The sequence below is a fragment of the Lissotriton helveticus genome, chromosome 1_1 (genome assembly GCF_964261635.1).
Source record: "Lissotriton helveticus chromosome 1_1, aLisHel1.1, whole genome shotgun sequence".
In the NCBI taxonomy this organism is placed as follows: domain Eukaryota; kingdom Metazoa; phylum Chordata; class Amphibia; order Caudata; family Salamandridae; genus Lissotriton; species Lissotriton helveticus.
In genome coordinates this window covers 1,976,416,314-1,976,442,557 of record NC_136057.1, presented here as the reverse complement: position 1 = coordinate 1,976,442,557, position 26,244 = coordinate 1,976,416,314, and the positions used below count along the sequence as shown (strand labels likewise).

Genomic DNA, 26,244 nt, shown 5'->3' with positions numbered 1-26,244 from the left:
TGTTCATGGTTTGCACTGCTTGCAGTGCTCTCTTGACTCCTTGTTTCCTGAGCTGTAGATATGTCCTGTTTCCTTGAACCAGTATTGCCTGCAGTGCTACCTTGACTCATGAGCTCTAGTAATTTCCCTGTTCCTGAACCAGCACTGCCTGCAGTGCTACCTTGACTCCTGAAGCTTTGGTAGTTCCCTGTTCCTGAACCAGCACTGTCTGCAGTGCTGCCTTGACTCCTGAGCCTTAGCTCACTTCTTGTTCCTGCCCCAGCACTGCCTTCTATGCTACTTTGTTTTCTTGATTCCTTAACCTGCACTATTCTAGTATACCCTTGTGCCCTCCCTTTTGTATATCCGTTTCCAGTCCCTGCCTTGCTTCCCATTTCCTTGGTTCCAGTTCTAGTTTGCTGCCTTTCTATTCTGCTGTCTTACTTCTGTTACCTTGTATGTTTGTTACCTGCTTTGTGCCAAGTGTGCCCTGTAATTTCCTTCCTTTCCTGTGAATCACTCCTTGCTAGCTCCTTGTCTATTGTGCTTGTGTTCAGTTCTACCCCTTTGCTGTTACTGCCTTGCGCGTTCCTGTTTGATCGCCAGGATCCGTGGGCTCATCTGACTACCTAGGTGGTGTTTCTTGTTCACTGTGAATTTTGTCTTTGAGTTACATTTATAACATCACTATAGGTATAAGCTCCACAGACCCTGCCTTTGCATGCATATCCTACATGTGGGTATTTGCAGTCAGTATCTGTAACAGCAATTGCGGGTAAGAAACTTACTGAGCTTCAGTCTTACCATGTGGAGCTCCTGAGTGCTTTACCCCACACCCCCCTTTATTGTTAATGTTGTATTATATATATATGTCTTGCACGTCCGTCCTGGGTGTAGTTAGTCTGAATGCTAAATTGCCTTGTGAATGCCCTTCATTTCTGAGTCTTACCTATCTTGTTCACTTGTACAGGCTTCCCCTTTGGATCCCTTTTTCTCCTCTGACTCCCTGTATGATCCTGGGCAGCACTGTACTCCTCCTTTCTGTGTACGTCTTCTACCCAGTTCCCAGTCCTTGTCCAAGTCCCTGACTGTGTTCCCCACATAGTCCCGGACAGTCCCTGACAGACGTCATCTTGAATTTTTGAGTCTTTACATATTTGTTTAGGAACCGTAGATCCAGGATGGGTCCTAGGCTTTCGTCCACTTTTGGCACCAGGAAGTAGTTTGAGTACACTCCCCTGTTCCGTTCTTTGAATGGGACCGGTTCGATGGCCTCTTTGAGGAGGAGTTCTTGAGCTTCCTCTAGGAGCAATTGCAGCTCCCTTCTCGAGTGCTCTCTTTTCTTTGGCTTTCTGTTTGGTGGTCTCCTTTCCAACTCTATGCAGTATCCAAACTGTATGATGTTGAGTATCCACTTGTCTGTGGTAATTTCCTACACTCTGAGGAAAAATCTCAGCCTGCCTCCTTCTGGTGTTAGATGTTCCTTTGTGTCTTGTCCGTGTAGCCCTCTCCTCTTTGCTTTTCCGTGCTCTTCCCTCGGAGGGTATGAGTGGGTGAGCACCTTTTCCTGTGTGTAGTCACTGTGCTCTCCACTCTACCCTTGATTACAAAGGATAGTTTGGTCCCTCTCTTGGGGCGGGTCAAGTCGGGCTCCAGGTTGGATCCTTGTCCACCTGAAGTGTTTAAACTTGCGCTCCCTGGTATAGAGGAAGATGTGTTGAGTCTTTTGAACCTTTCCTTACAAATTGGACAAGTGCCCTCCTCTTTTAAGGGAGCCCGTTTGATTCCTTTGCTAAAAAAAACGGGGGCGGATGCGAAATGTCTGAAAATTTCAGACCAATTTCCCAGTTACCGTTCCTGGCGAAGGTACTGGAGCAGCACGTCCTCACTACGCTATCGGAACATCTGGAAAGCAATATGCTGCTAGAGCCGAACCAAGCAGGCTTCCGTGCTAACCATAGCACGGAGCTGGTGATGTTGTCAATCGTAGATGAGCTTAGGAACAGAGCAGACAAGAAAATCCCGGGGGCCCTGGTGCTGCTGGACCTCTCCGCGGCATTTGATACCGTGTGTCATGAACAACTTTTGTCGCGGATGAGGGATTTCGGTAGTCAGGGCTCAGCATTGGCATGGTTCACCTCCTTCCTTCAAGGGAGAATGCAGAGAGTGCAATTAGGTGACATGCTTTCCACCGCAACCTCGATCACGTGCGGAGTTCCACAGGGGTCTGCTCTGTCTCCCCTAATGTTCAATTTATACCTGCAGCCTTTGATTCTAATGCTTAATCAAATGGACTGTCAGGTATACAACTACGCTGATGACACTCAGATTATCATCCAATTGGATGATAGCCAGAACGCTTTTGTTAGATTGCAAAACATTCTGAGAAGCACTGCTAACTGGATGTCCAGCAATTCCCTAAAAATCAACCCGGACAAAACCGAGGTGTTGCCAATTACTATCGCGGGCAACCCTTGGTGTGATCGTTTCTGGCCTGGGGAGCTGGGCGTGCCCCCGGAACCGGCAGAGGTGGTCAAGAGCCTGGGCATCCAGGTGGACAGTAAGCTGTCCATGAAAAAACAAGTCATAGCTGTGGTGGGCAGTTGCATTGGCCTTCTCCGACAACTCAGGAAAGTTTCCTCGCTGCTCTCTTTTTCTACACTAAGGAGTGCGGTTTCTGCAATGATTATAGCCAGGTTGGACTATGGCAATTCGTTGTACATAGGACTTCCACAGAGTCTTTTAAACAGAATGCAGATGGTTATGAATGATGCCGCTAGGCTCATTTTTAAGAAACAGAGGAACACTAGGGCATCCCCTCTCCTTCGGGAACTTCATTGGTTGCCAGTTAGGCAGAGGTTGATGTTCAAGGGGCTTTGCATTGTCCATAAAGCTCTCTATGGGAGGGCACCCACCTATTTGAAATCACGCTTGGCCCTCTATAAACCCGGGAGGGTGCTCAGATCGGCTGACTCCATCTATCTTGTTCAACCGCGCTGCAGACTGACCACGGTGGGTGGCCGTGCTTTTTCACATACTCTGCCAGCCATGTGGAACAAGCTACCGCTGGAACTCCGTAATGAGACAAACTTAATGCCCTTTCGTAAGAAATTAAAAACTGCTTTTCCAGCAAGCGTGGGACCGCCGCTAATCGGAATCTGATGCATCCTCTTTATTGTCTAGCTGATCCTAACAAAGCGCTTAGAGACCTCTGGGTTATAGTGCGCTATATAAATCACAATAAATAAATAAATAAATAGAGGGGGGTTGTTCACCGCCTTTCCTTCTCTGGCCCCGTCTGCTTCCTCTCCCGCGAAAGGACTGGCCCCTGTTCTGGTAGTTCTAGTTTTGCTTCTGCTGGCCCTGTTGACCTTGGTTGTCACTCTGTTGACCCTGGTGGAACGCCTGGTGTGGTTGTCCTTGCTGGTTTCCACCCCTTCCGTTGGCCTCCGCGTAGGAGTGCCTCTTCTCATCCCCCTGAATTGCAGGGCCCCCATGGATCTTGCCGTCTCGTTGTCTTTCTTCAGTTGGGCGAATTTCTCATCTACTGGGGCTCCAAACAGTGTTTCTCCATTGAAAGGGGTGTTCAGAATGTTGTTTTGAACCTCCGTCTTGAAGCCTGAGATCCTGAGCAAGGCTTGCCTTCTCTCTGATTCCTATAGCCATCAGCCTGCTGGATGTTTCTGCCCCGTCAAGGCGGTCTTCAGGCACAAGTTTGCGATGCTTTTCCCCTCTTCCACTAGGTGAGCGGCTCTCTGCTGGTGTTCCTCTGGGAGGTGCTTGAGCAATTGGTAATTTCGTCCCAATGCTGATACTGGTGCCTGTTGAGAAGGGCGTTGGAGTTTGTCATCCTCCAGTGCATTGCTGCGTTTCTCTCAATTTTTCTGCCTGTTAGGTCCATCCTCCTGCTTTCCTTGTCAGGTGGTTGCCCAGATGCTGTTGGGACGTTGGCCCTTCTTCTGGCCGTTGCGGCTATAATTGAGTCTGCTGGAACTGTCCCCTGGATGTAAGGGGGGTCCTGGGAGGAGAACTTGTACTTTTTATGCGTCCTTGCCATGACTGACCTGCAGGTAGCTGGTTCTTTGAACGCCTCTTTACCCTGTGCCATAACACTCTTCAGCTTGGGCAGGAAGTGGCTTTTTGTCTGTGCGGGGAGCAAGGTTTCCAGCAGGAAATCTGCCTTAGCCTTCTCCTCCTCCAATTTGACTCCATAAGCTGCTGCAGCCTTCTTGACGACCTCATAGTAGACCCCAATGTCATCTGGCGGCGAAGGCCTCGAGGGGTATGTCTCCACAGCCTCCTCCGGGTTTTCGGCCTCGATGTCCTGCCAATCCTGACCCTGAGCCGTCGAGGATCCTGAGTCGTAGCTCAAACGCGGGTCCCCATAATCACCCTCTGTGTAATAGAGGTCCTCCTCTTCTCCGAGGGCTCCGGAGTTTTCGGCGGCTCTTCGGCGTCGAACTCCTTGTGTTCTTCTATCTCTTCGAGGACCGTCATGGGCTTAGAGGGGCTCCTGAAGCTTTTCATTTTGTCTTCAAAGTCCTTCTTCCTCTGGATGATGTTTTCCATCTCTGCCTAGAGCCTTCTTTTCTTTCTCTCCATCTGTGCGGCCTGCTCGGCGTCTAGCGTTTCGGCCGCCCTCTTAGACGGTCCCGTCAATGTCGAAGCGGCTCTCGGCTCCTCCTTCGAAGTCGAGGACCCTTTTTCGGGAGCTTGCTTTGATGACCTTTGTTTTTCACTGGTCTTTGCCGCCTGGGCGTCCTTCTCGAAGGATCCGCTGGACTGTTTTTCGGGAAATGCAGCTTCGTTTGTCTAAGATTTCGACGCTGGTGCTCCCTTCGAGGTTCTAGACTCTGATTTTCGAGAGTCAGCCTCCGGCTTTCGAGGCTCTGTCGAGGGTTTCGGCATCGTAGACACTCCTACCTTGTCTGACGATTTCTTATCGGTCTCTGCGACCATGGAGACATCTGGACCTTCGGCGATTTTGTCCTCGTCGTTGGTGGAGAGGCCCAGGTCGTACAGCGACGGGGCCTTGCCCTTGCCCTGCATCGTGTGGTGGGCTATCCTCTGTTTTTCCCGAATCCTCAGCGTCTTCGGCGTGAAGACTGAGCAGGCGTTGAAGTCCTTGCTCCCGTGGTCGATAGGCAGCCAGAGGTTGCAGACCGGGTGCTGGTCTCTCTGCGCTTACTTGTGGTGGCAATTACGGCAGAATTTAAATGGTGTGTTGTCCATTACTACGCTCAGGGGGCCCCCTGTATGCGCATTCTCCGTCGGACGAAGATTTTGAGGTTCCTCTCCTTCGTCGTCCCGGCTCTGATCTTCTCCTTAGCTTATTTTTCTCCTTTTCTCCGCCAAAACTTCTGGAGCTTCACGCGACGATCCAGACCTAACGGCGGAAAAAAGAATCTGAAGATGGTGCCCAAGGGTGGGAGCTTCATCCGGAAGCAGGCCGACGTCACCGAAGGTACACCAAATGGTGAGACGTGGACACCCACCTGGGCTACAAAAAAATAAAAAAATAAAAAAAGAAAAGACTACAATTCCGGACCCAACCACCAGATTGCGGAATATGCACAGCATAGTGAATCCAGAAAGATTCACGCTGCAAAACTACCTTGTTAGCATGTATTTGCACGAATGGTCCTTGAATTGTTAATGCTTGTAGCTCACTAACTCGCCTGAGTGAGGTAATGGCAATCAAGAATGCCACCTTCCATGTTAGAAATTGCAATTCGCATGAGTGTAAAGGTTCGAAAGGAGGGCCCATCAGTCTGGTAAGTACTATATTTAGGTTCCAGACTGGGGAAGGTGGGTGCCTTGGAGGAATCACCCTTTTAAGACCCTCCATAAAAGCCTTGATTGCTGGTACTCTAATCAGTGAAAGGTGTTGTCGGTTTTGAAGGTATGCTGCTAAAGCAGCAAGGTGTAGTCTTATTGAAGAGTAAGCTACGTTGCATCTTTGAAGATGCAGTAGGTAACAATGTTCTGAATGGAAGCGTCTAATGGGTTGAATTGGTTATTGTTGCAGTAAATAACAAATCTCTTCCCTTTAGCTGCATAGCATGCACGAGTGGTCAATCTTGCCTCCTTAATGATATTTATACAGTCTGGGGGCAAGTTAAGGTATCCAAATTCTAAGACTTCAGGAGCCAGATTGCTAGGTTCATCTGATTGGGATCTGGGTGTCTGATTTCTCCATGGTTCTGAGTTAGAAGTTGGGGTGCGAGGCGCAGCCTTTGATGAGGAACTACTGAAAGTTCCAAGAACGTCATGTACCACGGCTGTCTCGCCCATGTGGGAGCAACTAGGATTAGTGTGAGTGACTGTTGCCGCAGTTTGCGTGCCACCAGCGGGATCAGTGGTGCTGGGGGAAAAGCGTACGCAAATCTGCCGGACCAGTTCATCCATATCGCATTGTCCTGTGACAGCGGATGTGGGAATCTGGCGGTAAAGTACCAGCATTTTGAGTTTTGGTTTGTGGCAAACCGGTCTATTTCTGGGTGCCCCCACTGTTCGAAGAATGGCTGGAGAACTTGGGGGTGAATCTCCCATCGTGAAGTTGTTGGCTGTGTCTGCTGAGCAGATCCACTATTTGTCTTTCACTGGGAGGTGTTCTGCCAGGAGAAAGATGTTTTATGGAATTGCCCACTTCCATATGCTCTGTGCTAAGTGGGATAGCTGTGGGGAGTGTGTCCCTCCCTGCTTCTGGATAGAGTACATAGATGTCATGTTGTCCGTCCGGATCAACACAGTCTTGCTGTACAGGTATTTTTGAAATTTAGAGCTAGGAATATTGCCAGCAACTCTAGTTGGTTGATATTCAGTTTCTTTTGTTTGATTGTCCAGAGCCCTTGTACTGTGTATTGAAGTAGATGGGCTCCCCAACCTGTCAGTGATGCGTCCGTTGTTAGTACTAGTTGTGGAACCTGCTCTTGGAACAGTCGCCCTTTGGAAAGGTTTTGTGGGTTCCACCACTGCAGAGAGTTGTAAGCGCGACTGTCTACCAACACTAGGTCTTTTAGTTGTCCTTGAGCTTGGTTCCATTGCCGTGCTAGGCATACTTCCAATGGGCGCATTTGTAGTCGGGCATGGGGGACAATGAAAATGCAGGACGCCATCATGCCTATGAGCTGCATGAAGACTCGAGCTGTCAAAGAGTGTTGTGGCAGGAATATGCAAATGAGCATGTGCATGCTGGTTATCCTTGCTGAGTTTGGATATGCCTTTGCTACTGAGGTGTCGTTAGTAGCTCCCAGATATTGTTGTGTGTGGGATGGTTGTAGATGCGATTTTGGGTAGTTTATCGAAAAGCCTAGGCTGTGTAGCAGCTGTAGTGTTTGAGACGTGTCTTTTGCACACTGTTCATACAATTTTGCATGTATTAGCCAATCGTCTATGTATGGGAACACGTGGATGTGTTGCCTCCTGAGATGTGCAGCTACTGTCGCTAAGCATTTTGTAAACCCTCTTGGAGCCGTGGTTACCCCGAAGGGGAGAACTTTGAATTGGTAGTGTTGACCTATTGTGAACCTGAGGTATTTCCTGTGAGCTGGATGGATGGGTATGTGAAAATATGCATCCTTGAGGTCCAATGTTGCTAGGAAGTCTACTTGCTGGAGCAGCGGGAGCACTTGCTGTAGTGTGATCATATGGAAGTGCTCCGACAGTATGTATTGATTTAGGGGTCTGAGGTCCAATATTGGTCTGAGTGAACCGTCCTTCTTGGGAATAAGGAAGTATAGTTAGTATACTCCTGTCCCTTGGTGTTGGAAAGGGACTGGCTCTATCGCCCCCTTTTCCAACATGCATCTCACCTCTTGTTGTAGCAGGGTGATGTGTTCCTTGGACATAGGACGGTGCCTGGGTGGCATGTTTGGTGGGGTAGAGGTGAGTTCTAGGCAATAGCCATACTGGATAATTTGTCTCACCCACCTGTCTGTGGTAATTGAGTTCCAGAAAGGTAGTGTTAGACCTGTCTGCCCTTTGAGTAGTCCCTCCTAATTATTTATTTATTTTTGTCCCCTTTATGCCCCTCAAAACCTTTTTATGTCCACTGGGTTTTCAGGTGTTGGCCTAGGGGTAGGTGCTCTTTGCCCTCATAGTCTTTTTCTTAAGGCCTAGGTGCTTTCCTGAATAGATTTACAAGACCCACAAAATGGTCGCCAGTAACTGCCACAACTGCCAACTCAGGAACTGGACCCATTGGGTAGAATAGGAACATTCCAGAACCTTCTGGTCCCTTCTGGACCTTCTAAGGACAGCCTATATAAGGCCAGGGACAGGGCAGCCATTTTGGAGAGTGACCAGAGGAGCTTGAGTGAAACCTGGTGAGGAGTAAAGCAGTAGCGAAGGGAGGAAGGCGCACTGTGAGGGGCTAGATCGTCCCACGGGCCGGCTGCTCTACTGTGCTGGTGTGTCCCCCTTCCCATTGACTGAACCCTGGCATCGCTACCTCAGCTCTAGCTCCAAATATTGAATTGTCCCTCAGAGGGAAACGTGGCTGGGCCACTCTGGAAGAGCGGTATACTGGCCTGGGAATTTACCCAGAGAATCACCCATTTGTAGGGGGAATTGGTTTCTGCCTTTCTGCCCCTTCGGGACCCAAACTGGTCTGCTACCGTCAGGGGTGTGGAGGAGTGTCACATCGGCCTCCCACCCAAGGTCCTGAGCGTCCATAAGACGAAGGGAAGAATCATACCTTGCGGAGGCTTGCCGCTATCCTCGCTGTCTCTGGACTGCTGACGCCTCTTCACCGGCCCGTTGGGAAAGTCCAGCGGGGAGAGCCGCTTGAAAATAGTATCTGTGAGGCGGCATCGCGGAAGTCAGCGAGATCCCGGAAGAAGGGGGCGGGAGCCAGAGAAGGCTGGCCCGCGTTCGTTCCCTCCCTCTCTGACGCCTGAGGCGAGGGCAGGACACTGAGCAGACAGCGACGCTGAAGGAGAGTCGCAGAGTGATTCCGGCTTCTTCAACTGCCCAGAGCTGTTAGCGCCACGTCTGGAGACACCACAGAACGACGTTACCGTGGTGAGTGAAGGAAGCGAAGCTGTGTGACTGGACCGAGGCGAAACTCCTGGTAAGACTGTGGGGTGAAGCGCTGGGCCGGAATGGGCTTCGCTTTGGCCTGGCAGTGGTAGGCGAAACTCCCGGTAAGACTGTGGGGTGAAGCGCCAGACCTGAATGGGTTTCGCTATTGCTTGGCAGGGAGAGGTGAGAAGAGCCTGAGTCACAACAAGTTACCGGCGTGGGACGGAATAGAGACCAGACCTCTGAAGCCGGCCGGAAGCGGGTCTGGGGTAATCTTTGGACTGTTTTAGCACAACCGAGTGGAAGAGAAGCAGGGGACAAGGTTGCTAAATCCCCATAAAGTTATGTGAACCCCATCGAAACATTTATCTGAGCATTTTGAACAGAAAGGAACAGGGAGGAGTAACATAGGCAGAACTGGGTAGGCATCTAACTGACTAATTGTATGTGAAGACAAGACCACATCATTGTTGAATGAACAGCCTAATCTGAATGTAGGGAATATCTATGCTGGTTGACTTCTAGATCTATGACGCATACTTTGCTTCTCTAAGGTGCAGGAGTGTTACAGAACTCTCCTTTCAGTGTGAAGGAACACAAGTAAATGCCAGTAATGTTTTTCTTTTTCTTTTATGAAACTGTCTAGTTGCTAATTCCATGTGAAGCTATTTTATGTACTGTAACTAAAGACTGCTAAGTATCAAAAGGGAAATCAGAGAATTCTTTTTATAAAGCAAACCGTATTTTTCCAAAATTGATGTAGTGTCCTTATTTTTAAGTGGATGGACGTTATGTTACTGAAGGGTGTGACGCAAACTTAACACATGTGCCTTTGAGTTAAGCCTTTCCATTTAGTGCCAAGCTACCCTATGTGACTTGGAGATCCCAGGTCCAACAGGTAGGAACTGTTGGATTCTGCCTCCGACCGGTGTTAGATGGTCCGGAGGTAGTGTGATGAAGTCACTGTTTTGTGGCAGTAGAGGCTCTGGTGTTATTGCCTCCACGTCCTCGTCACTTATTATTGTTGCCCCTATAACCTCCTCTGTTGGAGTTCTTGTTAAAGGAACCTTGTGTGTTGCTTTCGTATGTAGATGAGGTTTTTGAAGTATTGCCTCGTGTAGCGGCTCTGTATGAGGAGCGTCGAAAGGAACCTCTGTGTTGTTGAAACTGCAATGCACCGATAGATTTTGCGGTTTCCGTAGCCTTCATTTTGTCTAAAATGGTGTCGACAGCAGGCCCGAAAAGGAAGTCTTGATTGACTGGTTGGTTAAGAATGGTGGATTGCACCTTGTTCTTAAAGCCAGAAATGCGTAGCCATGCATGTCTTCGCAATAAGACGCTTGTGTTAATGGACCTGGCTGCAGTGTCTGCTGCGTCAAGCGCGCATTTAATGGAGGCGTTTGTAATAAATTTCCCCTCCTGTATGAGGTAAGTAGCTTGTACCTTGAAAGGCTCAGGCAGGTGTTGCATCAAACTTTCAAGCTGGTCGTAGTGTGCCCTGTCGTAACGAGCTAGTAGAGCTTGTGTATTTGCAATTCTCCATGAATTGGAGGCCTGGGATGCTACTCTTTTACCCGAGGCCTCTAGTATTTTGGACTCCTTATCAGGAGGTGGAGCTTCTACTATTGTCTGAGTTGGCCCGTTTGTGTGCGTTGGCCACCACCAGTGAATCTAATGGCAACTGACCTCTGATATAAGTAGGGTCTGTAGGGACGATTCTATATTTCTTTTCGATCCTGGGATTGATTACACGTGCTCTGGCTGCATCTTTAAATATGTCTGGCACTTGTTTTAGGATCCCTTTCAACATAGGGAGTGTTCTGACATTTTTCTCAGTAGTAAGGAATGTGTCAAATAAAAAGTCCTCTTGTATAGGTTCATTGTGCATGTCTACATTGTGGTACTGCGCTGCCCTATCTATTAGCTGGTTGAAGACAATGGTGTCGTCAGTAGGTGACGGCCCTGTTGGGTATGAGGAGGTTTTCGGGATGGGATGCGTGTCATATGGATCAGTGGGCTCTACCCATGGTTCATTTTGAGGGTTAGGATCCTCAGGATAATTAATATCATATTGGGGATCTTCCCCTGTGTCGCCCTCATTGTCCCCAGAATGAGTAGGAGAGTAAGGAGCAAAAGGCGTAGTAGGCATAGTGGGATAGAAAGGAATGAAGGGTCTAGAGGGAGAAGTCCCAAAGTCCTTTTTCTTCAGAGGGAAGGGGGAATGAGGCTCAGTGTCCAATGGCCTCGTTTTCCTGTGTAAAATAGTGACTTTACCAGTGTCCGGGTTGATGTATATTTTTGCCTGATCCTCTGATGGCTCTGGGTGGAAGAGTTCTTCTTCCACTGTCCGTGGCTGTGTCTTTTTTGGCTCAGTCTTTTTTGGATCTACAGTTGCCTTCGGGTCAACAACCTTTTTTGGTTCGACGACTTCGGTGCCTTATTGCTCTTCTTCGGCTCGAGCTGTTTGTCCGGCTCGACGATTGATTGCAGATCGACTGGATCTTTAGGTTCGATGCGCTTTCTGTGCTCAACAGGTTATTTAGGTTGACTGTCTTTTGTCGAGTCGACGATTTTTCTCGGATCGACTGGTTTTTTAGGAGCACTTGTTTTCGGGTCGGTGCCTTTGTTTGGCTCGATAACCTTTTTTGTTATGTTATGTTGTTATGTTAATTTTGATTTCTATAGCGCACGGCTACTCTGTTGGAGTGTCCCGGCGCTTTTATTTTTATTGGCAGCTCATAAAAGAGAGAAACATAGCACAGTAAAATCAGAACATCCACAAACAAAAAAAGGAAACAAACTAAAGGGTAAAAAGCCAGGTTTTGAGGCCCTTCCTAAAGGACAGCAGACTAAAAGTACAGCGTAAAGCCAAAGGCAGGGCGTTCCAGAGCTGTGGTGCCCTCAATCTAAAGGAGCGACCCCCAATGCGGGCCCTCTTTACTCGGGGGACCACCGCAAGAAACAGGGATTCAGAACGCAGAGATCGGGCCGGGCGGTAAAAAACAAGCCTGCGTTGAAGATATTTTGCTCCCGAGCCAAAAAGCGCCTTATGAGCCAGAGTCAAAGCCTTAAAAACTATCTTAACTACTTTGGCTGGGCCACAGGCTTCGGTACGACGCTCTCTGTGTTGGCGACCTTCTTTGGTTCAACGACTGTCAGCACAGAGGCCTTCTTTGGGTCGACGGCCTGCTTCGGGTCGGCGCCCTTCGGTTCGGCAGCCTTCTTTGGCTCAACGGCCTTCTTTGGTTCTGCGCTTTTTAGCTCGACTGCCTTCATCGGGTCGACGCCCTTAGGCTGTACGGTCTTCTTCGGTTCTACGCCCTTTGGGTCGACAACCTTTTTGGGTTGTAGGACCTTCTTTGGGGTAACGTTACTTGGACCTGGGGTGTCTGAAGGCTTGGTCTTTATTTTCGAAGCCGAGCCGGACCGGACTGCGGGGCTGCCGAAGGAGGTTTCGGATCTTGGCTAAGGCCTTTAGGCGATGCCTCGATCGGAGCCTTCGGTAACGGGCTAATTGGTTTCGGGGGCAATGTACTCACGGTTTGCCCCGGTGGGATTTCGTCAGAGTCCAGAGTGGTCCTCGATGGGGACGATCTCTAGATCCGAATCTTCTTCTTCTGGAAGTTCCTGTTCATCCTCAAAGATGTTGTCTGGTTCCGGTGCCTGTCGCTGCATCTCTGGCCTAGCAGCCCGTCTAATCCGGATCCTTTTCTTTGAACGGAATTGGGCGCAGGCTGGGCAGGTTTGTTCCTTGTGGTCTGGTGATAGGCACTTGTTGCATACTGTGTGTCTGTCAGTATGCGGGAACTTGGAGTGGCATTGTGGGCACCTTTTGAACGGGCTCCTTTCCATCGACAGCAGGCCCACGTGGCGTTGAAAAGGCCCAGCGGCCCGCGTCGACGACCGAGTCGAGATGGAAGGCTTGATCGAGTCATGAAGTACAATACCGCCGAAGTCGAAGGCCTTTTGGCCTCTAGAAAAGTTTTGTTTCGATTCCAAAATTGGAGTATAGGAATAACATCCGAACCCAATGGCGGAAAAAAACAATCTGAGGATGGAGAAGATGCCCATGCGCACTGTAGTCCAGGGGAGGAGTCACCTATCTCGTGATACTTAGAAGACTCTTCCAGGACAACAAGGTGCAATCATCCGGACCCAACACTAGGCGGCGATCTATGCACAGATATGAATTCAGCAGCCCACATGCCTCGAACACATCCTTTAGATATAAGGTGACCATAACATCCCCCTTCCTTAGGAGGGGTATTACTCTTTGCATTGTTATGTTTAAGTTCTGTGTAAGGATGAAATTGTTCAGAAATCGGAGGTCTAGGATTGGCCTCAAAGTCAGATTTGGTTTTGGAACCAGAAAGTAGGGGGAATAGTTTCCATGGTTTGTTTCTTTGGCTGGACCTTTTCTACGGCTCGCTTTTGGAAGATTTCTTGGACCTCCTTTCTGAGCTGTATTATTTTTTGTCCCTGGAACTCCTTTGGTTTGGGGGGTAGGGGGATTTGTGGTGGCTCTGAGCAGTTCCATGCAGTATTCAGGACTTGTTTAAAACCCATTCGTCTGATGTATTTTTTCAAGCAGAAAACCTCTTATCCTGCCTCCAAAGGTGTTTTGTGGTTGGGTTGGATGTTGCTCAAGTCACTTGCCCGTTAGTCCTCCCCCTTTGGAAGGCTGGCATCTTCCCCTTCCTCGAAAGGACTGTTTCACAGGTTGTTGTCATTGGTATGAGGTTTGCTGTGTGGCTTGATGCATACTGCCCTATGACTGCTGTTGCTGCTGACCAAATGTAAAGAGTGCCCTACCTTGAGGGCTCCGGGTTGCGGTTCCTCCGCTCTTGAAGAAAACCCTAAATTGTAGTGCCCCCATTGCTTAACCTGTATGGTTATCCTTCTTTAATTGCAGAAGGGTATCATTTATTGCCTGGCCAAACAGGGCTTTAGCTGTGGATGGCATATTGATTGAGGTTTGCACCTCCGGCTGGAAGACTGATACTCTGAGCCAAGCATGTCTTAATGGTCTCCCTGTGCAAAACTGCCTGCTGGCAGTATCTGCTGCATCGGTGCGGACTTGAGGCAGTTCTTAGCAATGTCCTTTCCTTCCTGCATTACTGCCTTGGCCCTCTAGCAGTATTCCTCTGGCGGTGCACCATGAGGCACTCCCATCCATTGCATTGCTCGTAACAGTTTATGAGAGCGTTGGAGCCAGCCATTCGAGCTAGCAATTCTCAATTTGGTGGCTACTTCTCCCTCCATCTTTTTCTCCATATCGTTCTCTCCGCCAAGTCAAGTCTTTTACTTTCTTTTTCTGGTGGCAGCCTCTTGAATGTGGGAGCATTGTTTCTTTTCTTAGCGGTCATCACTATTATTGAAACAGCTGAAACATGTGCCTTAGTGTATTCAGGGTCCTAATAGGAATACCTGTACTTCTTTTCCACTCTTGGTGTTAGACCTTGAACTGGTGAGCTCGAGAAAAGCCTCCTTCCCTTGGTCCAAGAGGCTAGGGAGCATGGGCGGTTATAGGTTTCCCTTCTGCAAGGGCATTAATGTTTCAAGGAGGAAACATGAATCCTCCTTTTCTTCCTCAAGTTGCACCCCATGTTTCTGCAGCCCCCTTGATGAGGCTATTGTAGAGGAATAGGTCGTCTGGTGGAGATGGCCTTAAAGCTTAGCTGCCCACCCTCCTCCACCGGACACTGTCGAGATCCTATCATGTCTCCTCGAACTGGTGTCAAACCTGGTCAGGTTTTCGCCATCCTTGAGTTTGCAGAAATCTTCTTGCTACTCTACATACGTTTTGGAAGTTGCCAGGGTCTTCATGCTATTCTGGTAGTCTTCTGCTTCAGTGGCCGTCTAAGGCTTTGCAGGAACATCGAATCCCTCCGAGGAGTCCAACTCTTCCTTCCTCTGCAGGTTGGCGAAAATTTTTGCCTCAAGCCTTCTTTTCTTGCTCTCAGTCACTTTCTGTTCGGTGTTGGGTTTCTTTTTAGGCATCCATTCCCTTTAGTGGGCTTACATTGATGGCACGCTTACTTTTGCTGTTGCTGCTACTGGGCCCCTGACTGGTGTGAACCCTCAGCAAGTCCTACTAGCTGTCGAAAGTATTTTTTGTGCTTTATTTCTTCTTTGTTTATGCCCATAGCTTCAATGCCTCGATTTCTATTTTCATGCAATCCAACTCAAAAATAATGTATTAACTGAAGGAAAGATTCATATTCTGTTCCTAGAACTCGTGCTTTAGGCCAACCAAAAAAAGCAATTCATTGCAGTTCAAACCTTAACAGGCATCAGTTGCTAGGTCAGAGGAATCCACAGCTGCATACATTTGCTAGTTCAAGGCTCACATTCCCTTGTGCACGACCTCCTGGTAATCATTTCTGCCCTCCCAAAGCAACTTTTGAATAAAGCGTTGAGAGAATCTGAAGGGTGATGTCACACATGCCAAGCAAGGCAGTAGTGTATGCACCCTCCATAGCAGTCGTTGAGGTCCTACACATCTTTCTACCCTCTGAATCCAGACTTTTGCTTTTCTGATCAAAAAGGCCGATAGAGGCAGGCGCTGTGGTACAAAATCGTATGGCTATTAAGATAACAGTTCAGTATCACAGAGTTGAGAAGGAACAGGGGCTCTTTCTCTGGAGGCTTATACTTCGAGGAGCCCATTAAGAGCATACTTTGCAGGAGCAACCAATTATCGGATTGCTGGTTCAAGAAGATCTGGCACGGAAGGCTGAAGAGGACAGGAAGCATGAAGTAGGGTCATTAACATCGATGTAGACAAAGATAATCGGAACAGTACTTTACGGAGTAATCTACTAGGGACACTCGAGCAAGAGTAGACTATCATAGTAGACAATAAGTTCATTTGAAGGAGGAAAAATAGGTCACTGTCTTCTGAGTGCGAGAACAAAGTGGTGCTTAGGACTCATGCTGGAATGACTAGCATGCAGAGTGTGAGCACCTGAAATATCTTCTGGTAGATGTTTGGCAGAGGAACTCTTTAGACGTGACCAGGGAGAAGCAGTGGTAGGAGTGCAGCTGCCAAGATCAAGATCGAATTTGAGGAACGCCATGCCAGCTTTCAAAGTCACTGATGTCGACATCAAGAGACGGGTGCCACTTCTTGGGGAACAGTCCCTTTTTAACATCACCCTTTTGGGTCAATCTATGGAGACACACTGAGAGGTGATTGTAAGGGAGCCTCTCCTCCTTGTTCTTCAGATCGAGTAGATTCCTGGCACCTTTGTCCATCATTCTGCAACCTCGTCCTCATTGCCCTGCATTCCCTTTAAAAAAGGTTTATAAAAGATTTTCCTGATCACTATTTTGAATTTAGAACATGGGCCACTACACCCTTCTTTCTATTAGGCCAAAAAAAAGGGGAGTACTTAATTTTTTAAATTATCTTTTCTACTGAAAGACATTGAAAGGGTTTGTGTTTTTTTAAAAATGGACTCCAAGATAATGTGAATGGACAAGGCAATCCTATCCCAGAGGTTCCGCAGGTTAAGTTAAAATGAAAAAGGTATGAATAATAATTTTTGACCAACTTTGCAATAATCACACCTACAAACACTTCAATTGGAGCTAACATTATAGATGCTTACGGAATATTGGATAGATGAAGAGTTGCAGAAGGAGGAAATATATTCAGGAAATTCTTTGAGCCAGGTTTCTTGAAGCGATGTAGAGGAGAATTGCCAAAATCTTTTGTAAGCCCTTGGTCATCAAGACCCTCTCGAGGAAGCTGCACTGTCTGATGCTTGGAGAGAGTTACTCTAATGATCTTTCCATACATTTTTTGACCATTAAGATGACTCATTGCTGTAAGAAACAAACAAAAAAAAGTATCAGTGCATCTACAAGACCCTAACCACAATACATTACCCTTCTCAAACACTTGCTCCAGAAACAGCACAGTTTGTAAATTTCACACTTCCTTTTTAAAAAAAAAAAATTCCACAAGGAAGGGATTTTCCGATAAACAATTTGTCACTTGGCCCATAATGTCTAGATGTGATGAAACCAATACAATAGCAGAGAGTCATTTTGCAACATTAAACCTAAACGTTCAGCTCATTGCCATTTAAGTTTTTTTTTGGTCCAATTTCAGAACAGATCTTGCATCAACTGTACATATCCGATAGGAGGGAAACAGAAGGATAAAACCTAGCTACACCATGCCCCTTATTTAGTGACAAAAGAGAAGCCGGAATTCCACACCTATGCTCAACACAGTTTTTTTTTTTTTTTTTACATCTGATGCTGAATGGAAACTCATTCTTGTAGTGCACTACAACAATCACATCAGTTTGCAGAGTCTCACTGCAATCAAATAGATTCCAGTGTGAACTACAGATGTGACAGACCCTTGCCTATTGGTTCCGAGGTTACATTATATATAACCAACCACAGAGGTTTCATCATTGAATCTATGCCCCTCATATACCAATATTTTACCATGAATGGTACGCAACGATTGAGGCCAATTTGCTTCTCAACATTAAGTAAAAATTCCCATGCTGTTGTGCAAAATATATAGTAGTGCAGCTGCAATTAGGAGGATTGTTAAAGGAATAAAATGAAACAGTTCAAAAAGAAAATTTGAGTATTGTTACTTCAAATTTAGCATTCTAGTCACAAATTCTAAAGTTTTTGAAGTGATCACTCACCCATCCCTTTGTCAACATTTTTTATGTTTGTGTAGATTAGTCTTGAGTACATACACATTCATCATGACTAAAACCATCCACACATCAACTTTAGTGGCATACCCACAGACCCTTTTCCTGCAAAGCTGCTCGAAAGTAGTGACATGTCTGATGTCTTATAAAGGTAGAACCCACGTTTTAGTCTACATATGGTATTAAATCTGTTTACCACCTACCGCTATAGGACAAGATGCCAATTAGGCTCCCTCCCCAGCGTTGTATGGATGGATCATGTACTAGACATGCATGTATGTATGTAACCATGTTGTAGACAGCTACACCACAAAAATTAGCATTTTATCCTGTAGCAGATTAAATTATGGTTTTAGACTGAGCTTACACATTGTCATTTAGCACTTCACCAGCATTCACCAATGATAGAAGGCTTAAGTCATAAGAGTCTACAAATACATGGCTGTGACTAATATAGACCTAAGTAGGGTTACAGACCAGACAGACTCACCAACAACCAATTTGATGTCTTTGCCAACACTCAGACATTGGCTGCCAAACACAGAAATAGTGAGTCATGCATCAAAATTGTTACTTACCAGTAGGAATAATTTAGCAGCTTGAAGAATTTTCTGGATTCACATGCTAGCGTTAGGGTCCAAACTCTCCACCTGTAAAAGTCTTTCCCCCTCTTTTTTGTCGTGGTTCAACTGTTACTACCACTTAGGGCTTAGTCCAGCCTACTACTGAAGTCAAGATGCCCATCCCGGAAGCCTCTGCATGTGGTCTCTATCTTCAGATTTTTTTTGAATGACTGACATTAGTGTTCTGTAGGCTTCCTCTGGACTTTTACTTTTTTATGCTCTTGTTTGCTTTGTCCCAAAGACATCTCGTGGTGAGGAGGGTGGGTCGCATGTCAATCCAGAACATTCTTCAACCTGCAAAACTACCCCTACTGGTAAGTAGCCATTTTTTTTTGCAGTATGAATCTTTTCTAGATTCACATGATATGCATCAATTTCATTTCGGTTTCTTTCTTGAGGTGGGTGGACTGCAGAGGAGCTTGAGCCTGCAAATAAATGCCTCAATACTCTGTCCCTCATGCCTCAGTACTCTGTCCCTCCCGTCCTTCCCTGTTCACTAGGACGTCAATGCAGTAGTGTTTCGTGAACGTATGGACTGGGGACAGTGTGGCTACCACTCCTGTCGCTCAGAGAAACTAGCCAGGAAAGGTAAGGTGGCTCCCTTTTATCTTGTGGAGTGTGCTATTTAGCTTAGTCTCTATCTGGATGCCAGGTATTTGTGACATCTGAATTGTCTGGGCTAGCCATCTTGCGATGTGCTCTTGGTAACCGATGTCTCTTCAGTATTGTCTGCACATGATACAAATAATTTTTTTCCCTTCCTGAGAAGATTTTGTTCTCTACAGGTAGTACATTATCGAACTGCGGGCATCCAGTGCATTGAATGCTCTTTCGGGGATGGAGTCTTTGGCCATTGAAAAAAAGCTAGGTACCTGGATTGTTTGATTTATGTAGAAATGTAATATGACCTTTGGCAGAAAGTGTGGGCTGGAACTCAACTACTGTATTTGCTGGTATGGCTCCTGAATAGTGAGTATCTCAAGCTCACTTACCTGCAACGCATTAGTGTGATACATTTTACGGTAGATCTATGGAGTGGCACAAACATTCGTTGAGTAAGCACCACGTTTAGGCTCCACAAAGGCATTGGTGCACTCCTTGGTGAGACTATCCTCTTGGCCCCTTCTAGGAACAGTGATTACTGGTGTAGTGAAGAAACTTCTGCCTAGGTGTCCCCTAATGTAGGCCACTATCACCGCAAAATGTACTTTTGGTGACAAGGAGTTTAGGCTAATGTCCAGCAGGAGTGTAAGGTAACTGATAACTGTGGTCTCTTGTGTTCTGTCCTGAAAGAGGCTTGATTTCTGGCCCCAACTGGTGCGTGTCGTTCACTTGGCCATTTAACATTTCTTTGTAGTCTGCCTTCTCGTTTCTCTGTAGACTTCCATAGCTATCTTTTGGAGTCACAAGTGCCCAAAATCTATGTCCTCGGGAGCCATGTAGCAAATATCAAGTTTGGTTCTTGGTGAAGGACTCTCCCCCTTGCAAGGAAAGCAGGTCAGGTAATGCTGGCAGTCTATGTATGTTGTGCACCATCTCTATCCGTTCGGAGTACCAGATTGGTCTTGCCGTCTGTGGGCGATGAGTATCAATGCCATTTGTGAGTGATCTCTCTGGTTGATCACTAATGGCAAAAGTGGGATCTGGATAAAAACCTATGCAAATTTCCCTGCCCAGTATATCAACTGTGCATTCACAAGGGCGTGGTGGTGTGGGTGTCTAGATGCAAAAAGACTGCCATTTGGCATTCTTTGGTGCTGCAAATCATTTTATTTCTTTGTCCCCCATCTCTGAAACACCAGTTTGACTACTGTTTGATTCGGTTCCCACTCGTGTGAGGCAGATGCTTGTCTGCAGAGTTTGTTCTTCTACATGTTGTCTACACCTGGTGGCTAAATTGCAGTTAATTTTATCTGTCTCTGGATGGCCCATCTCCATGTTTTTTGTGCTAGTTTTGAACATTTGTGTTGTATTGTCTGTCTGAACCTGCACTGTTTTTCCCCACAGTTGTTTCTGAAGGGCTTTTAAGGCTAGGAACACTGTTTTTAAATCCAGTACTTTAATGTGCTGTATCTTTCTTTTGCTTACAAATTACTCTGAGGGTGCAGAAGTCAAATTGGGGTTGGGCCCCCTATGCCAATCAATGGGGGAGATTGGATGCAGGGGTGTCCTTTTACTTAGGGAACAGCTTACCGGGCAGGTCAGGATCAGAGAGCGTCTTTCGATAGAGGGAGTCTTTGGATTGAGACTGTAGGAGTCGATGTAGAGTATGGCAGGGGTTAGCTGACAGTGACTCAGAATTGCTAGGGAACCTTCGCAGGACCGGTGGGCTACTTCGACTCTGGCTGTTGGGAGTCGAGTGCAGAGGTGGGTCTGGAGGCGGTTTCGCGGTTCCTCAAGGCAGAGCTCTTTAGTTGTAAAGGTGGTTTCTTCTTGGACAGGTCAGCTGTCCACAGGAGTATCTTGATCTTTATAGAAGGCAGGCAGTCCTTTCAGGGTTTTGGAAGTTGCTTGATCTACAGGATGAGTCTACTTTTGTAGCAAGGGCAAAAGGCAGCAAAAACAGTCAACAGGGCTGGCACCTAATCAGTCACTGGTCCTCATTTCTTGATGGGGCGGCTCTTCGGAGTCCGGGCTTTGTAAGTCATCAGGAATCTGATTTCAGGGTCTGGGGGTGCCACCTAAATACTAGATTTAGAGGGGTGACAGGTAGGGACCGATGGTTCCTTACCTGGGGTGACTACACCATCCATTATAATAATTATACTACCCTTCTGTGGGAGGGGGGCCTAGTCCTAGCCCTGATTGGCTAAGTCCCACCATCTTCAAGAAGATGGGCACTGAAAAATTTGCTTCACTTCGCATCCAGCACTTGAGGGGTAGAGTTGGCGAAGGGGGGGCACACCACCTATTCTCACCTAGTTTTCCCACGGGTTCTCCTACCAAACGTGGGGCTGGGTTCACATTAAAAAGGCCTTTGAAGCTTCCCTCTTGAGCACAGTGCTCATCCTAGGGGAGGGGGTGTGACACTGCCACACTGGGCTTTGTTTCTGGCTTCAGAGAGCAGGGGATCTCACCCCAGGGGCCCAGAAACATGTCTTGTGGTGACAGGCTGCCGAAAGCCAGTCTGAGACCACACAAGGGATGTAGGTTTGCAGGTTGCTCATCTGATGTGCCCTCTGGGTATATATTTTATTAAATCCAACACTGGCATCAGTGGGGGTTTATCAAAAGGAGTAATTTGGTACCAAACACTCCTGGGTTCAGTGAATCAGTCATGGTGCTGGGGACCTCCAGTTGTGTTGAGTTTTCAACCCATGAACTCTATGGCTTTTCTTGCACTTACAATATTAATAATAGACTTAAATATTGTACGAGCCTACCTGTTCATGCAGATATGCCCACACCTTATAGTGCACCCTGCCTTAGGGCTTGTCAGGCCTGCTAGAGGGGTGACCTACCCATACCTAAGGCAGTGTGGCTATGACATAGCACCCAGGCAGTGTTCCAAGTGGACTTTGTTTAGTCTGCACCAAAGCCTGCAGGCTGCAGTGACAGTTTGCCCGGCCTTGGTGAGGGGTCCCTAGGGGATCCTCTTCAGTCTCATTGCCCTAGGTACCATTTACTAGGGACGTACAGGGGGGTCTGAAGTTGTGCCAATCGTGGTACAATTTTAGGGAATAAACACTAGTACTGAGAACCTGATTAGCAGGGACCCAGTACTCTAACGTCAAAGTTGAATCAGAAGCCAGGCAAAAAGAGTGAGAGTGAGTGTGTGTGTTACTACAACAGAAACCCACTTTCCTACACATATCAGAGGGTAGTGCTAAGCATTTATTGCACACAAAGGCAGTAAGCTAGACACAAAATATCCAAAACCAATTTATAAAAATAACAACTTTTATCTAAATTTAGATACCTAAATCAGGACCAGGTAAGTACTTTAAGAGTTATGAATTTTACAAGTTTTCAGAAATGGACATGCATTTTATGGAACGGCAATGGATTAAAAGGAAAATGCTACTTACCAGTATGCATTCTATTCTCAGTCCGGGTAAACCCACAGGGAGGGGGGGGGGAGGAGGGGGGGGAGGTGGGGCTCGAACCTTGGGGCATGCAGGGACATCTTGGACCCATTTCTCCTTGGGCTGTGGGGTTCGAGTGCAGAGTTTCTTGAGGTTGGAGGGGTCCAGCAGTAAGAGGCTGCAGGCAGTGACTGGAAGTCCAGTCTGGGAACACCCAAGCGTGGCCTTGGCACTTGGGTGTCGGGGGACCACATTGGCACCGTCATCTCTTGGACTCAGGCTCCGGAGCGCGGGTGCATAGGTGCCTTGAGGCGTCAGGTGGTCTCACTCACTCTGCTGCTGAGGGGCCAACAGGACAGCTGGGCCACTCACGAAGTGGGTGCCACTGTCCCATAGGTCCCTGAAGTGTAGGTCGGTCTTCATCAGCATTGGTGTTCAGTCTGGGCACAACAAGCTTTGGCTGCAGCAAGGGGTCCAGTACCCCAGGGATTGGCACTGTGCGGCTCCGGTCAGTCCTGGCAACTCCCATCCGGGAGGACAGATCTGACCGGTGGGAGCACTGCTACCTCTTCCTGGTCAGCTGCTACATCAACAGATTGAGACAGGTCAGTGTACCGGGTCTTGCTTCTTTTGTGCCTGCAGCAGCAGGGGTTGGCTCCTCTACTCCAAGGGAGATTCTTTTGGCAATTTGCGAAGCACTGGAAGGCCTCTGGGTTTCTTGCGGTCTGCACAGTGGGAGGACAAATCAGTTACTCCATGAGGGTGGGGGGCAGCAGACGGGGCAGCAGACAGGTCAGCAGGGTTGGCACCAATTCAGTCCTATTCATCAGTTCAGCAGTCTTCCTCTTCCACTCCTTTGGTGCCCAATGAAAATCTGGTATCAGGGGGACCCTCTAAATACAAGATTATGGAGCAGTAGCCGAAGGGCTACTTACTATTTAAAGTAATGTGTAGTAGGAAATATGACGGAGCTACTGACTACAATGTACAGTTTAAACCTACTTGGCGCAACTGAACTCATGTGGACTCAGCGGAATAACTGAGTGGACACAGGACATGCCTCAATGAAACATCTTAGGGCAGCTTTTGCTGGACATAACCACAAGGTGTGCACACAGCATGGATGGTGGGTCAGAGGAAAAAGGCACATTTCAGGCACTTTTTCTAATACAAGTCCCAAATAAATAGCCGGCAAGACTTTTGTTAACCTCTTCCATGCTTGTAACAGCCAGGAGCCGTTACGGCCATCTGAATCCCCGCCTACTATGGGAAACGCCCACACAGCGCGGGAATTCCCTGCACACGGAAGAAGTTAATGTACAGTAAACAACAATTTTAGACATTACTGGTGACCTCTGTTGCCATTTTCTGCTTTGGAGTGACTGTTCTTGGCATAGAGTGACTCTGTTCTTGCTTTGGAGTGACTCTGTTCTTGGCATAGTGGACCTAAAGGTAATGGCATCACAGATCGAGATGGAGTACTTATCCACAAACGCAGACATTAAATCCACTGTCATTTCACAAAACAGAATGGACCACCAAAATCCAATATGGCTAGAGCATCCATTATTTCAAATTTATTTTTAAACGGAAAAACCATTGGTCTAAGCAGCCTGAACATTTATAAAGTGATTAAAATACAACTTTGGTTCAGTTTAGATCTTGCAGCGAGTTCTCCCACAAGGAAAAAACGTATTTATTTTAACAACTTGTAGAGCGCACAAATACCTGTAGGTGTCTCGGCGCTATGACCTGGAAGAGTATGCAAAGAGATGGTGGGAAGCCTATTGGTTAAAAAGCCAGGCTTTAATTTGTTTTCTAAATAATATCAGCGTGGGACTAGCCTCAATCTGCAGGGGAAGAGAATTCCACAGTTTGCATGTGGCAACTGTGAATCTTCTGTCACCCCAGTTGGCTTTCCTTGTTCTGGGGACGATCAGATGATTGGCATCTGCTGAGCTAAGAGATCTGCTGGACGTGTAAGCCTGGAAGGCTTTCTTTAAACATTCTGGTCTAGTATCGTGAATTGCCTTATAGGCAATAGAGAGCCTTGAATTTTGTTCTGCTTCTTATGGGCAGCCAATGGAGCTGTTGCACCACAATGGATATGGGCTTGAACTTGGGGGTACCCAACAGTATCCTAGTGGCTGCGTTCTGTACCAACTGCAGCCTGCCAAGAACCCTTTCTTGGGCATTGATTAAAAGGCTATTGCAGTAGTCAACCTTCAACATGACCAGAGCACAAATTGGCGTTCTCCTGGTACTGGCTGAGATGAAAGGTAACCGTTTATTATTCTTAAAACATAAAAAGATGTGGGAAGTACACAAACATACCAGAACACATTTCCTACAATCCATTTGCAAAAGGTGGTATGCTTACTCTAAAAAATATTCTGGCAACAGGTAATAAAACTACTATAACTCATTATTTATGAGCAGGTTTACACATACCCCTACACTTATTTCAATTGGTTACAAATGACCCTGTAGTCAGAATTCAGAATCCTCATTTCAAAATGTTTATATGGATAGGCACAATCTTACCAAGTTGAGATTGGTTCGCATCAGCCATCTGTATGAGAGCACTGTCTTTCTTATTGTATAAAATCTTCACACGCTGGACATCCCCATAAACACCTTTTCAGATTCAGAGAAGCAATCCAAAAAAGAAAATAGTTTTATACCAGAGTCAACTAAAATGCTAGATCAACGACATTCAGGCAGCACAACAGTCACTCAGCTCATCTCTACAGTCATACAAATGAAGAGAGTAGATAAAGATTCTGAACCGTGATTTTTTTTTTTTGAAAAAGAGTAATTTTTGGAAATACCCTCAAAGCTATGTGAATGATAATAAATTAAAGTTCATGCAAAACAAAACATGCATTACACTGAATTGAATCTATTGTGAGGTTTATAAAATAAAAAAACAGCAAAATAAATAGCAAAAGATTTACTATTCAACTAGATAAACTGCTCGCTACAAAGAATTAAGGTGAAATAAAAATGAAATCAATAATTAAAGTATAGTGCTAACAATAACATACCGAAGAGGGTAAACAGACTTTGGGGCGAAACCATCTTTAGAAGGAGAGAAGAGCAAGCAGCATAAGACAAGAAGAGAGAAGAGTCGAGGAAGAGCGGAGATGAACAGATCATCCATAACGAAGGGTGGTTTCCGTAGAATGGTGAGGTGGTCATGGATCATGGTTCAAGGCAGTTAATTGGGGCAAGTTGGTCCGAGGAACATTTTGTTCAAGCACAAAAGCATGAACATAGGGTAGGCAACAGGAGGTATAGACAAGGAAGATAAAAGGAGAAGACAAGGAAGGGAGGGCATGGTATTTGGGGAAGACAAGGAATGGATTGAACACAAGGGGGAAAGGATGAAATGGGGAAGGGAAACAGCAATGCATAAGGAAAAAAAAAATAAGGATTTGGGAACAAAAATAAAATATAGGTCAGTACATAGGAAATGCTGGAGTTTGGTCAGAAAATGGTTGGTTTATGTACTGTACAAGAAAAACTGAGTAAAGGTCACCCATGACAAATATGGGCAAAGTACATCCAATCGCAAAGAGAAAAATACAGCATTTTATTTAGACATGAAAAGGCATGCAACTTAAATTTTTAACTCTGAACTTTAAATGCAAAGCATGGCTGGTTATGAAATGCAGGAATTTTAATAATGGTCTTAAATACAATGTAAGCATGCAGGACACAATGAAGTTAACATAACCAAATGATATGTTCTATGTTCAACTTTAAAGAGCTGTTATGAATGAAGCAATTCAACATAAACAGTTATCCACATCATATCACCTTACACAGCTTTACAACTTATAATATGAAAAAGTGAAATGAGAAAGTAAAGAACTATCCTACAAATATGATTAATGTAGA

General features: G+C 46.5%; 1 protein-coding gene across 3 annotated transcripts in view; it reads right to left on the bottom strand.

Moving 5' to 3' along the window:
* Positions 1-26,244, bottom strand: part of PTBP2 (polypyrimidine tract binding protein 2) — a 208,398-nt gene that overhangs the window by 43,466 nt on the left and 138,688 nt on the right. For all 3 annotated transcript variants that reach the window (XM_078644197.1, XM_078644178.1, XM_078644188.1), the window contains 3 exons: positions 25,389-25,422; positions 24,886-24,978; positions 16,617-16,833 (listed from right to left, as the gene is read on the bottom strand). In XM_078644197.1, the coding sequence (XP_078500323.1) occupies positions 16,617-16,833; positions 24,886-24,978; positions 25,389-25,422 (344 nt within the window). The remainder of the gene's footprint in view (positions 1-16,616; positions 16,834-24,885; positions 24,979-25,388; positions 25,423-26,244) is intronic.